General features: G+C 40.7%; 1 protein-coding gene across 1 annotated transcript in view; it reads right to left on the bottom strand.

Moving 5' to 3' along the window:
* ptpn13 (protein tyrosine phosphatase non-receptor type 13) overlaps positions 1-14,506 on the bottom strand; it is a 104,730-nt gene that overhangs the window by 74,433 nt on the left and 15,791 nt on the right. Inside the window, exons 4-7 of the mRNA XM_056290219.1 lie at positions 9,804-9,970; positions 8,209-8,274; positions 7,047-7,232; positions 6,339-6,426 (exon numbers count right to left, since the gene is read on the bottom strand). Of these exons, the coding sequence (XP_056146194.1) occupies positions 6,339-6,426; positions 7,047-7,232; positions 8,209-8,274; positions 9,804-9,970 (507 nt within the window). The remainder of the gene's footprint in view (positions 1-6,338; positions 6,427-7,046; positions 7,233-8,208; positions 8,275-9,803; positions 9,971-14,506) is intronic.

Here is a 14,506-nt window from a genome sequence, read left to right on the forward strand (position 1 = left end):
ACCAGACCATTATCTATCTCTAGTCTCTGTTCCTCATCATAGTATAGAAAGATTTTGGGATCAACAGTTATAAAATGATCACGTTGCAGCTAACAGAGTGGGCATCAAAGTAATTGATATTTCATGCTAAGTAAACTTTGAAAGGGATTAAACGTGGATTTTAATTGGGCTGAATAGGTGTAGTACAACTAAACCCTTCTTGTACCTACAAACCCCAATTCCAATGAAGTTGGGACGTTGTGTAAAACGTAAATAAAAACAGAATACAATGATTTGCAAATCCTTTTCGACCGATATTCAATTGAATACGCTACAAAGACAAGATATTTAATGTTCAAACTGATTAACTTTATTCTTTTTTTGCAAATATTCACTCATTTTGAATTTGATGCCTGCAACACGTTCCAAAGAAACTGGGACAGGGGCATGTTTACCACTGTGTTACATGACCTTTCCTTTTAACAACACTCAATAAGCGTTTGGGAACTGAGGACACGAATTGTTGAAGCTTTGTAGGTGGAATTCTTTCTCATTCTTGCTTGATGTACGACTTCAGTTGCTCAACAGTCTGGGATCTCCGTTGTTGTATTTTGCGCTTCATAATGCGCCACATATTTTCAATGGGAGACAGGTCTGGACTGCAGGCAGGCCAGTCTAGTACCCGCACTCTTTTACTACGAAGCCACGCTGTTGTAACACGTGCAGAATGTGGCTTGGCATTGTCTTGCTGAAATAAGCAGCGACGTCCCTGAAAACGTTGTCGCTTGGATGCCAGCATATGTTGCTCCAAAACCTGTATGTACATTTCAGCATTAATGGTGCCTTCACAGATGTGCAAGTTACCCATGCCATGGGCACTAACACACCCCCATACCATCACAGATGCTGGCTTTTGAACTTTGCGCTGATAATAATCTGGATGGTCCTTTTCCTCTTTAGCCCGGAGGACACGACGTCCATGATTTCCAAAAACAATTTTAAATGTGGACTCATCAGACCACACCACACTTTTCCACTTTGCGTCAGTCCATCTCATCTCAGTCCATGGACTGTTCTCCCCCCTGCGCTCTGGGAGGCGCTACAGGAGCCTCAGAGCCCGCACTACCAGGCTCAAAAACAGCTTCTTTCCACAAGCTGTTGCCCACCTGAACCTGGCTACCCACTGAATGTCTGTAGATATTTTAAATATTTTGTACTCCAGCTCTTTTTTAACTTATTTTTAGCTTTTGGTCTTCATGTGTGTATATCTTATACTGTGTTTGTCTGTGTCTGTCTTGCACTGTTTGGTGAAGCCACAGCCCTCATTTCATTTTTAACATGTGCCTGCACATTGTTTTTAATGACAATAAAATTGAATTGACTTGAACTGAATTGAATTAGCTCGGGCCCAGAGAAGACGGCGGCGTTTCTGGGTGTTGTTGATATATGGCTTTCGCTTTGCAAGGTAGAGTTTTAACTTGAACTTGTGGATGTAGCGACGGACTGTGTTAACTGACAATGGTTTTCCGAAGTGTTCCTGAGCCCACGTGGTAATATTCTTTACAGAATGATGTCGGTTTTTAATGCAGTGCCACCTGAGGGATCGAAGGTCATGGGCATTCAATGTTGGTTTTCGGCCTTGCCGCTTGCGTGCAGAAATTTCTCCAGATTCTCTGAATCTTTTGATGATATTATGGACTGTAGATGATGAAATCCCTAAATTCCTTGCAATTGTACATTGAGAAACATTGTTCTTAAACTGTTGGACTATTTGCTCACGCAGTAGTTCACAAGGTGGTGAACCTCACCCCATCCTTGCTTGTGAAAGACTGAGCCTTTCGGGGATGCTCCTTTTATACCCAATCATGACACTCACCTGTTTCCAATTAACCTGTTCACTTGTGGATTGTTCCAAACAGGTGTTTTTTGAGCATTCCTCAACTTTCCCAGTCTTTTGTTGCCCCTGTCCCAGCTTCTTTGGAACATGTTGCAGGCATCAAATTCAAATGAGTGAATATTTGCAAAAAACAACAAAGTTTATCAGTTTGAAGATTAAATATCTTGTCTTTGTAGTGTATTCAATTGAATATAGGTCGAAAAGGATTTGCAAATCATTGTATTCTGTTTTTATTCACGTTTTACACAACGTCCCAACTTCATTGGAATTGGGGTTTGTAAGTGCTCCTCCAGACTCTTTAGTTTTGCAACTGTAAAAGACTCTGAATGACATGGCTGTTAGGCATGGAAATTCTACTATTGTCACTCACAACTTATAGGTTTCTCTATTTTTGTCTTTCTACTCAGCCTTAACACCAACAGAGAAGGATGTCCTCAGAGCCTCTTCGCAAAGGGCCATTATGTCAAGTAACATCTACACTAACTGGGTTGAAACTGGCTAATTGAGAACCACTAACTGTTTTATTAGGTGCCAAAAATGTTGCCAGACTCAACCCAATCATTCATTAAAGAGTTATGGTAATTGGATTACAACTGATGAAAAAGATGCTGCTTACCTAATATATCATGACTTATGTTGCAGTACCACAAATGCTCACTAAAGAATTGTAGGACTCCGTGTTTTGATCTATCCTAGTATCCAAAGCTGATGGTAACCAAATCAATTTGTAAGGTAGACGAGCCACAGGAAAGGGACCAACAAATTAAGATTTGCCATCTGTTGTACTTTGGGTATTAAGTATTTAAGTGGAAAGTAGCGTTTCTGAAAATCGTGTGATCTGTTCGGCATCTATTCCCAACAATTTAAACATAAAAGTTTTTTGTTGCTTAGTTTGGATATATGTGTTCTCAGTTTGGATTGTGTTCTTGTTTGGATATATGTGTTCTTAGTCTTGATATATGTATTCTTAATTTGGATATATGTGTTCTTAGTCTGGATATATGTATTCTTAATTTGGATATATGCATTCTTAGTTTGGATACATGTGTTCTTAGTTTGGATATATGTGTTCTAGTTTGGATATATGCGTTCTTGTAGTTTTTGGATATGTATTTTTGTCTTTGTGTTGCACTGTTGTGGGCTGGGGGAAACGATATTTCATTTCATTTCATGTACACAAGTACATGAAGTGAAATGACAAATAGAGTGTTCCTGATTCCTGATAAAAGCTGTAATGTATTTCCAAAAAACACCCTGCCACAATAATCAGCTAAAATGTACTTCTAACATGAGCGCATCCAGCTTTGTATACATTTCTCTGTGCCTAAAACTGCCTCAAGTATGTTGATCAAATACTTCATTGTCCACATACTTCAGCTGCTTACAATATCTTTAAGTACAAGGGATCAAATGAAGACATGGTCTACAGTTTTACCTTTCATACTCCAAGAGTACCAGTATACACCAAAAGCCTACATTTCCCACAATCTTTGTCAGCTATATTTTGTGTGACACTGTTATGTTTGTAGGTGAAACTGAAACTCTTGGAACATGTGGACAGAAATTTTGAGCAGTGCGTGGTTGTACGCTAAGGTCTGCTTATACGTCATTTTTGTCTGCGCTGACCGCAGTGGACATCCAACTGTGAACGTTACATCTGGACTATGAAAAGGCCCGTCCATGTTTTCTCACACTACCTCTATAAACCAGAACAGTACAAACCCTTACACTAGCCAAAAAGGGGGAGTAAAATGAGAGGTGGTCACAAACACTGAGAATGAGGGAAACAGAAGGAGAAAGAGATGGAGAAGGATGCAAGAATGAAAGAAAAGAGGAAATGGGAGAAGTTTAGATCTATAAAAAAGAACTGCATGTGGTGCTTTAATCTACAAAACATATGCTGGTTCTTTACAGGGAAACACATCAAAGAGAGACAGACAATATTTCAGGAACTCAGGGGAAGCACACAAAGACTAGACTAGACGAAACGTGAAAATTGAAAACGAGGTCAATTTTATTAAGTATTTATTAACTTTTATAGATTGCTGCTGTCAGACTAAAGCAACACAGAACAACCAGAATACTATCGGAAGACAACAGTAATCAGAAAACAACCAACATTATAAAGAAAATCAGGATTTCTCCAGCAACAATTAGTTTGAAGTCACTGAAATATGAGAGAGAGAGAGAGAGAGAGAGAGAGAGAGAGAGAGAGAGAGAGAGAGAGAGAGAGAGAGAGAGAGAGAGAGAGAGAGAGAGAGAGAGAGAGAGAGAGACACTCCTTGGGAAGAAAGGCGATTAAGAAGTGAGTAATACTCTTTGCAGGTACTTTTCTTATGGCTGGCTGCTGCTCAAACAGGGAAACAAAGTACTGACACAAACAGCCGACCAGAAATTTCACTGGTGACTCCAAAATATGTATCTGTAATCAATGCCATGCCGCGCTTACATAACCAGGACAACAGCCATGTTTTTGCACCGCTTTCCTCTCTATGGCCTGAATGGAGTTTTCTCAAAAACCACTGGGAGGATTTGGTCATATTTTCCTAAATTAAATCCTGTTCTCGGTTTCAGCACGGTACTTCTCGTCTACTTTCGATTCTCTTCTTTTTTTAACTCTGACTGTCTAGATTTTTTTTCTCTCCATTATTCTCCTCCCTGTCAAGGCTGATTTTCTTCCACAATGAAGGGAGGAAGGCCTGACAACCAGGAGATGTTTCATCGTTGACAAACACAGACCAAGCCCTTGACAGTCACTCAAACATGCTCACTTCCAGCCTCACACTTTTATCTTTCAAAACTTTAAAACCTAAATTTGGGTTTATCCTTTAATGAATCCACTGTCTGTGTTTGCAGAGATTGACTCAGTGGAAGTATCTCTTAACAACAATCACATTATACCTCATAATGAAAGCAATACAAATGTAAACAGACATGCATGATTAGCCATATACTGTCAGCCCCTCACAACTTTCATTATTTCTTTTAAAAAGCAGTATGAACTAAAACTAGAATTACAATTTAAAAGCATAGACACTTCTTATTAACACCTTGCATGGTCCTCTTGTATGACAGCCCTACAAACAGACCTTGGCAAGGATTTAACAGTGCAGTGGGAATTCAACACCAGACTCTCATATCCATTAAAAAGCACTGTCACCTGAAAATACTGTGCTCTGTGCTGTTCTGACTTGTCTATGCCAGTCTGCCAGTATTCCTCATTATCTGATGACAGAGACATAAAAGGCAGATGGTGTACTGAGGATCTGGTAGTCTGGGCCAATCCACTCTTGGCTAGTCTCCTACAGCTGTAGTCATAATCATTTCAAAGAAGCGTAATATTCCAGGGACAGAGCTAGATTCAGCACCGATATTGCTGGTTTTGTGTTGAAATTAGCTTAATGTTACCACTCCTGTGGTGGTGACACAGTGCTTACAGTATACAGGGCAAGATTTCCCCCTCTACCTTGTTGACACAAGTGAAATAAGCAATGAACTGTCATTACTCTACTACTACTACTACTACTACTTTCGGCTGCTCCCGTTAGGGGTCACCACAGCGGATCATCTATTTTCATCTCTTCCTGTCCTCTGCATCTTCCTCTGCCACATCAGCCACCTGCATGTCCCCTCACCACATCCATAAACCTCCTCTTTGGCCTTCCTATTTTCCTCTTCCCTGGCAGTTCCATATTCAGCATCCTTCTCCCAATATACCAAGCATCTCTCCTCCACACATGTCCAAGCCATCTCAATCTTGCCTCTCTTGCTTTGTCTCCAAACCATCCAACCCGAGCTGTCCCTCTAATATGCTCATTCCTACTCCTGCCCTTGCAATGAACTGTCACTACTTTCATAATTTTCACTGTCTTCAATTATAGTCCATCCCACAAATAATCACTGGCTCATTATACTCCCAACCTGCAATGTTTTATAGGGACATGTTGCTTTTTTTTCTTAAAAGTGAATAGATTTGATGTTGTTTCGCAACTGTCTGGAGTATAAAGGGAACATCCTGGGTTAAAGAACTGCATTAACCAAATCAAATTTTTGTTAGTTGAACCTGGTGTCTGAATCACTTCTTTACCTTTATTATTCAACATAATGAGGAAAAAAATCACGTCAGCATTTCAGGTGGGTTTATCTGTCATGATGTGAGAGTACTACAAAAGGTGCCTTCAAAGAATGACTGATGTATCACTCTAACTGCTATTAATTAACATTAGGGAACGAGCATTGACAAAAAGGGTGGGCGTCATCTGGTTTCCATGGGTTTGACCACTTCTAACGTTACTGAGTCATGAGCCATTTACAGAACATTATAGTCACTTGGTGATGTTGTAAAGCGCATTACGATGACTGCTTCTAAACAAAGGTCCAATGGGTGTTAAACCACAAATCAAAGAAAGCCTCTGTATCACTTTGTAGGGGGTTTACTGGGTGTCAGTGTGGTTTGGGTTACCTGAGGGGAGGCCTTTCCCCCTTAGCCTCTCTCGAATCTCCTTACTCCGCTCTGGAAGGGACTCTCTGTCAGTCAGCAAACCGTCCAGCTGAGAAAGACAGGGGAAACAGTGGGGAAGTGAGAGAGTCACAGCAAAATAGAAAGTTAGATGCATGAAGTTAAAGGGGGAAAGGAAAAGAAAGAGAAAAGTTTAAGCTCGGGTGTCGTATAGTTTGAGAGGACAGTACATCTGTCATTTGTTATTTGAGCTGTGATCCATCATAAGCTCACTTGATTCAGGCAAGAGCTACATTCTCTATTCTGCCTTTCAACTTATATATTGCGTTTTGACAAAACAGATAATGGTCTATTTAGCTCCAGTGTAAGCACTTTGCTGAGCTGCTGGTACTAAGTGTGATGCAGAATGCAGAGTGAGTAAAATAATAGCGAAAATCAGGAGTATTAGCCTTTCAATAGAGGTTGACCTAAAGTAGAAAAAGCTTTAAAAAAGCAACATAGTGGTTGTATGGTTTTTAAAGAGGTGAAATGCAGCTTAGATGACCACATGTCCCAAGAGCTGTAAGAGAAGATCTGATCATCCATATTGACTTGAAATGGCAAGTTTGTATCTGTACTTTTATATAATGCCACAATCAGTCTCTTCCACTGTATTACGGGTATGTGTGTACATGCGTCTGTGCACATCTCCAGGCTCATGCACGTAAATACCTGGGAAAGGCTACCCAGTACCAAACGGACCAGTTTTCTGATATAGGAGAAGGGGGGTTCACAAGTGGAATTCCTTATGTGCTTGCTGCAGATATCCAGCACGGTGCGCACAGACATTCGACTGAATGTGACATCATCACACATGTTGAGAAGCAGGCTGTTTAGGTGCTCACCTAATTTCATAGGCTGTAGGGCACAAAGAAATATTAGCGATGCAGGTTATCATCATCAATATGTTAACTGTACAAAATATGCTTAATATTATATAAAATGTAAATGGAGTGACATACGCAGGGGAAGTGCATCACCATACAAAATATAAACCAAAGTAAGATTGTTGTCACTGTTGGAGTTATTGTAAACATCCTGTTGTAAATAACGCAACATTAATAATTTTATAAACTCTCTCATTGATATATATGTGGATACAGTCAATACACGGGAAGTCAAAACTTCCGAGTACGACTTGTTTCCTGATTACAGATTCTCCATTCATATCATGCAGGTTTAATCTGGAGAAACAACTCTAAATATCTGTTGTGCTTGTTTGTTAACCTGCTATGACTGAATAACCAAACTGATACTCTACCATCTTGGTTGTTTTAGTTCTTAGTCTATAAAATCCATCCATTATCCAAGCCGCTTATTCTGCTCTCAGGGCTGCGGGGATGCTGGAGCCTATCCCAACAGCTATTGGGCGGCAGGCGGGGAGACACCCTGGACAGGCCGCCAGGCCATCACAGGGCCGATACACACACACAAACATTCACACCTAGGGACAATTTAGTATGGCCGATTCACCTGACCTACATTTGGACTGTGGGAGAAAACCGGAGCACCAACTCACGAAGACACGGGGTAAACATGCAAACTCCACACAGAGGACGACCTGGGATGACCCCCAAGGTTGGACTACCCCGGGGCTCGAACCCAGGACCTGCTTGCTGTGAGGCGACAGCGCCAACCACTGTGCCACCGTGCTGCTCTAGTATATAAAATATGAAACATAAATAAAAAATACATAGCTTTTATGCATGCTAATATTTGATTTGTTGATTTAATTCCAGATCACATTTTTGAAATACATGTTGTGTCTTGTCTCAGCTTTTAAGATAATGTTCCAATAAATGTGGGACAAAATTATCTGTGACAGTGATTTTACCTGACTTTGAGGGATCTCATAGTCTGCGCCCCAGAATAGGGTCATACCCAGAGAGTACATGTGCATCTGTGAAAAATGAACACCAGCTAGGCTGTCAGATGAATTACATAAGCAGCATTTTATAAGATCATGAGATAGTGTTCACAAATATAAACCTAGTCTATAGCCAGCTTGGTTAGACAGATCTGTATACATAAAGAAGAAGGTACACTGACTAATACCATATCATCATGACTCTTCTCAATATGTAGTAGTCTGCATTGTAAGGTACATCATTTGAAATAACTTCTAACAGAAGCAGACAGCTTTTCATCAAATGTTTGATATAAATTCAGTATTCTTTGGGAAGGACAAAGGCAGGAGCTTTCTGCCTACTTCCAAAAACTTTCCCCCCCCATTTTTTTACCCCTTACTTTTCTGCACTAATCTGATTCAGAAAAAAGTCCATTCCACTGAACACTGGGCTTGGTTGGGGAAAGATTAATTAAGGGGTTCTCAAGGAATACAACATAACCTTCAAGGTCTTTTATAAACAAAACTTGCCACAAATTTAATGCCCCAAGCACATTTTCAGATAATGTGGAAATTTAATAGCCACTCCTAAACCTTAGCTTCAACATCCTAGTTGTTTTATACAAAGGAGGGGTTTTTGTGGCGATCACAGCTGACATGCAATTTCAAAATGTCTGCTGGTGAGAAAAATAGATAATATATAGGATACTGAAAGAACTCAGCTGCTAGTGAGACAGGCTCGTGGCTGGATAATTGACTCAGCATTAACTTATGTTAAGGTCTAAGGGATCATGCCAGAGACAGGAATCCAATCATACGCTTGTAGACCTATCATTAAAGGAGTATATGATAGAGTGGACCAGAGTGGATGTGGGTCTGGATATGTGTTAAGGAAATCATGCACCCCAAGAGATGAAATAGTTTCCCCCATTACGTTTCCTATTCATGTGAATTTTTAAAACTACAACGATAACAGAAATTCTGAACAACTGGCCATTTTCAACAATTACTGCACCTTCTCTCGCCAGGAAATTCTCATTAACCGTGTGAAATCATCTTCATTCTTCCAACAGCCAAGAAGGTTTCTAAAGCAGCATCACTACAGACTGGATATGGGTTCACCTATTTTTGGTGACTGTTGGGTTACACTTAGCGTTCATGCTTTGTCATAGGGTTTTATTTTCTTCATGTTAAAAAATTGCCAAGCCCTTTAAGTTAACAGCCAAAACAGAATAAGGGCGTAAACCACAATCTCATTTATAGCAACAATATAGTAATTCAAAACTAGCTACACACCCAAACTGTGAGATGATCTATTAAAGTGTCCGAAGCAGATACAATTCAAGGTGTACGAATGTCAACAAAAGTATTTGAGCAACTTCTTTTCTGTCAAAAATTCATAGCTTTTTGTTGAGTGGTGTCTACTGAAAGGGTTAGGAGACGAGGAAAAACTTAAACTTATGATACTTCTATCATACATGTGTATAAGAGATAAAGCACGGTGTGAGGTGGCAGGATGACAGTGAAGTCAAAGAAGATACAATTCATGTAGGTTCTTGCAAAATATATGATAAATAATTTACCTTCTCTATGTCAGTGACAGAAACCAAGGCCATCCCTTCCAGGACCTCTGGTGCCGTGAAGGCCCTCAAATCCTGCTGGGTGACATTCTCATCTGTGAATGAGATGCCGCCAGAAGGCATCAGCAGCAGAGACCAGGGTGAGATGATGAAGCCCATAGCTGAGGGGTCTAAAGGAAGGAAAAGATAAATGGCCAATTAAAATAACAGATTTCATCATGAATCAAAACAGGAAAGGAGGCATGAAAACTGTACCCTCCAACTAAAAATAAATGGAAGTATTGTCTCAAAATAAGTTTACTAGGGAAAAAAATAATCACAAAATAATGCATTGACCTTGACAACTCCAAGAAAATGGCTACCTCAACAGACAAGACATACTCCAACTTGTATGCATAACAGGTTAAAGGTGCTATATATATATATGAGATTTAGAACATTGATATATCAGCAAAAAACTATTTCCTATGTAAAGAGATAGTGGAGTAATGGAGTCCTGAGCAGAGAATGAAATCACATTCAATCTGTGTGTGTTGTAATCACAGTTTCTCTGTTCTTTGTTTTGGAAGCTGGTCCAGCCACACGTGCATGTTACTGCATCGCGCATGCATGTTAGTGCATGTGAGGTAGCTAGCGTTAGCAGGATAGCTAGCAAGCTAATAATCACATTACATGGATTTAGTTCACTCGGCAGATCGAAGAATAGCTCCTTACTAAGCCGAATATGTTACTAATGTTAATATAATAACTTTATACTGTAAAAATCAGTATTCCAACCTACGAAATAGCCAAGAATGCGAAATTCCCAAGAATGCAAAGGGAGGGGGGAGGAAGGTGAGGGAGGGGGGAGGTTGGTTTTGTTTTGGTTTGAGATGCTAGTGCTGAATGTGGTATATAGCACCTTTAAAGCATGGCAGATGCACTGGTCTTCCATTATCAATACAGACATACCTTAATGTAGTCGTTGTCACTTGGATTAATGAGCAAAATCCATAATTCAAAATGACAAGAAAACCTGGTCGTAGGTTTTTTGTTTTTTTTTTTGGTGGGGGGGGGGGTTTGGTAGATTTTCCCTCCTTTTTCTCCCCAATTGTATCCGGCCAATTACCCCGGTCTTCCGAGCCATCCCGGTCACCGCTCGACCCCCTCTGCCGATCCGGGGAGGTCTGCAGACTACCACATGCCTCCTGTGATACATGTGGAGTTGCCAGCTGCTTCTTTTCACCTGACAGTGAGGAGTTTAACCAGGGGGACATAGTGCGTGGGAGGATCACGCTATTTCCCCCAGTTCCCCCTCCCCCCCAAACAGACACCCCGACCCGACCAGAGGAGGCGCTAGTACAGCAACCAAGACACATACCCACATTCGGCTTCGCACCCGCAGACATGGCCAATTGTGTCTGTCGGAACACCGGCCAAGCCGGAGGTAACACGGGGGATTCGAACAGGCAATCCCCATGTTGGTAGGCAACGGAATGGACTGCCACGCCACCCAGACACCCAACCTGGTCCTAGTTTGAGCACTAACAAGACTCCGCCCCCGTAGTCCACCTTCCCCTCCCTAATACATTTATAAGGATGTTTGTTACTGTCATACACAATAGCTGAATACAAACATCAACTTTTTCCAAGCAATTGAGCAAGAATACTGTGACTGCATACAAAACAAAACACAGGGAAAAATATTGCTTGCAAAAGTCTTTGGCCTTTTTTTTTTTTAGCAATTTTAACTGATTAAGGTAAAAAACAAACAAACAAAAAAACCAAAAAAAACAAAACATGTTACTGTCTCAACCAAGCAAAAGAAAAATCTATTTAAAAAGTTTGGAAGCAGAAAGGAATGGCTACGAAATGTAAATCTTTTCCTACAAAGCCACAGTCAGTGGTATGGTTACAGAGAACGTTTTAAAAATATACAAAGGAATGTTAGAGCAGCGCTGCAAAATTCCTCTGATTGCTATTTAACGCAAAAAGGGACAGAAAGTGAGAAGAACTGGGAGGGGTGATTTGAGGCACTAAAAATCTGCTTTGAAATGATGGAATTCACAAAGTAAATAAAAGTTTCCTGTTTAAAAGCATATTTAACCATTTGGAGGAGATCTCCCCTTAAAATGAGATAAGAGTCATTATACATATGTGTCCCGATAGAAAATGTGGACTATGTCATACACTTTTCTGCTCAGCTCACTACCATTTCTCCTCCAGAGCATGTCAGTGTGTTACTTTTTGATGGTAACATTAATGGAACAGTTTCAATAAAGTGTAGCTAAAAGCTGAAGCCAAGTGCTTCTGTGTTGGGTTGATAATGTTTTTCCTGCTGGGACCATGGAATGTAAATGGAGGGCTATCCTTTAAAGGGCTTTCTTACTTTAGATGGAAAGTAAAATCGAAAACTTCCAATTTCTACATCCCAGAACTTAAATTGCCAGTTAATTCCATCCCAGATTAGTTTATCTGATTTGCTGTTAGCTAAGATATCAGGGGCAGGAACCGAGATTAATTATCATGCAGTGGACAAAGGAGCTGTTCTCCAAAAATAAATGCTAACAGTCCATACTGTACACCATGCAACAACTCCCGGACCAAACCTACCATTACACAGACAGACAGACAGACAGGCAGGCAGGCAGGCAGGCAGGCAGGCAGGCAGGCAGGCAGGGAGAAAGGCAGGCAGACAGAGACAGAGACAGGATGACAGGTAGACAGGCAGGCAGGTAGACAGACAGGCAGGCAGGCAGGCAGGCAGGCAGACAGACAGACAGGCAGACAGACAGACAGCTGGGCATGCAGAAGTACAGCAGGGGACTGACAAGGTAGGGATAAATGGTAAGAGACAAATGGTAGAACATCCAAACAGGGAGCTTGGGTTCAATATAAAGCCTGACTAGACAAATAAATTGAAGAGGAATTACTCCACCAAATCTGGACTACTCAGCACATTACTTATTCAAACAAATCATTCTTAAACAAACATACAAGCTAACCACTACTATTTAAACATGGAATAGGGCTGCCCTGGTGGTGGTTTAGTGTTTGGATAGTGCAAGCCTAATACTGTAATAATGTGGTAGAGAGTTTCATCTATGCAGCATGCCTGATAAGTCATATAAGAGCTGGTGGCCTAGGTTGTACTATGGCCATCTACTAGAAAATTTTCAGAAATTGTTAGTTACTTTTATTTCATCTGATACAGGCACTGAGGAGCATTCATCTATTTGTGTATACTTTATATTAATGAATATACTTACAATAACCACAAGCAGCCTTAGACACCGAGACACTGTAGTCTTGTTTTAACACTCACCACTACTTACACTCATGTAAAGTACATTTGTGAAGTTTTGACTGTGAATAAGGGGCTCAAGACCAGTGGTAACACAGAAAATGTATTCTATTGTTATTCCACTCTAATGGAAAGTGCAGTTGTCTTTACATGGTTCTTTACATGGCAGCAACTGTAGTGACTCTAACGTCTGCTTCTCACATTTTGACTTTGCTGAGCATTCCTAAACCAAACACATGAGAAACTACTGTCTATTCAGTATGCTCTACGTAAGGATGAATTAGTCTGCCATCACTGCAGCAAAACAATGTATGCTATCCAAACACCTAGAATGCTTACAGTAGTCAACTCTGAGTCATGGTCTAAGTATCTGACCACTGAGTGAATTTTAATGCCTGAAATATGCACGTTAGGTTCCATCCCAAGAAGATTATACTAAATGCATGTGACCTCAGCATGGTAGGCATATCTACAGCATAGACTGATAGGGGGCAATCCTTATTAGCACGCCAAGGATGTCTTTAATTGAACCAAGAGAGATAGCACAATCTGAGGCCAGCCTTGACAGCTCAGGGTAGTGGTAACCTTCAGTTACCACATGCCAGGCATGCAACATTACAGAAACAGCTACAAGGGACAGAAGCTGGTCCATTTAATAATAGTGACACAAGAAATAATTATTGGGGCTGGTTGGAAAGTAAGGTCAAATGTATTGGTCAAATGGATATTTCCTTCTGTCAGCGACAATTCATTGAGTGTGCTTGTGTGCATTTGTTAGTGTGCATGACAGAGAGAAAATTATTAGTGTGTGAGGGAGAGAAGAATATAAGAATTAGAGGAAGGGGGAAGAAGTTCTAAATACACGTGAAGTAATACGTACCCCATGAAAAAACTGAAGATTAAAGGAGAGCTGGCCAGCTCTCCGCCTACCCATCTTATCAAGTATGTCAAGCCATTGGCTTTCAATCAAGTTTTCTGAAAACACCGGATTTCATCTTTTTTCTTAAAGTTTTTTTGTTTGTTTTGTTTTTTTACATTCCCCCCTCCCCTTTTCTCCCCAATTGTATCCGGCCAATTACCCCACTCTTCTTTGATGCTCTCCCTGAGGTTTCTTCCTATTTTTTCTCCCTGTTAAAGGTTTTTTTTTTTAGGGAGTTGTTCCTTATCTGACGAGAGGGTCTACGGACAGGATGTTGTGTTGCTGTTAAGCCCACTGAGGCAAATTTGTAATTTGTGATATACAAATAAAATTGATTTGATTTGATTCCAAGCCATCCCGGTAGCTGCTCTATCCCCTCTGCCAACATGGGGAGGGTTGCAGGCTACCACATTTCTCCTCCGATACATGTGGAGTCGCCAGCCGCTTCTTTTCACCTAACAGTGAGGAGTTTCACCAGGGGACGTAGCAAATGGGAGGATCACA

This window comes from Lampris incognitus, chromosome 12 (genome assembly GCF_029633865.1).
Source record: "Lampris incognitus isolate fLamInc1 chromosome 12, fLamInc1.hap2, whole genome shotgun sequence".
Taxonomy (NCBI): Eukaryota; Metazoa; Chordata; class Actinopteri; order Lampriformes; family Lampridae; genus Lampris; species Lampris incognitus.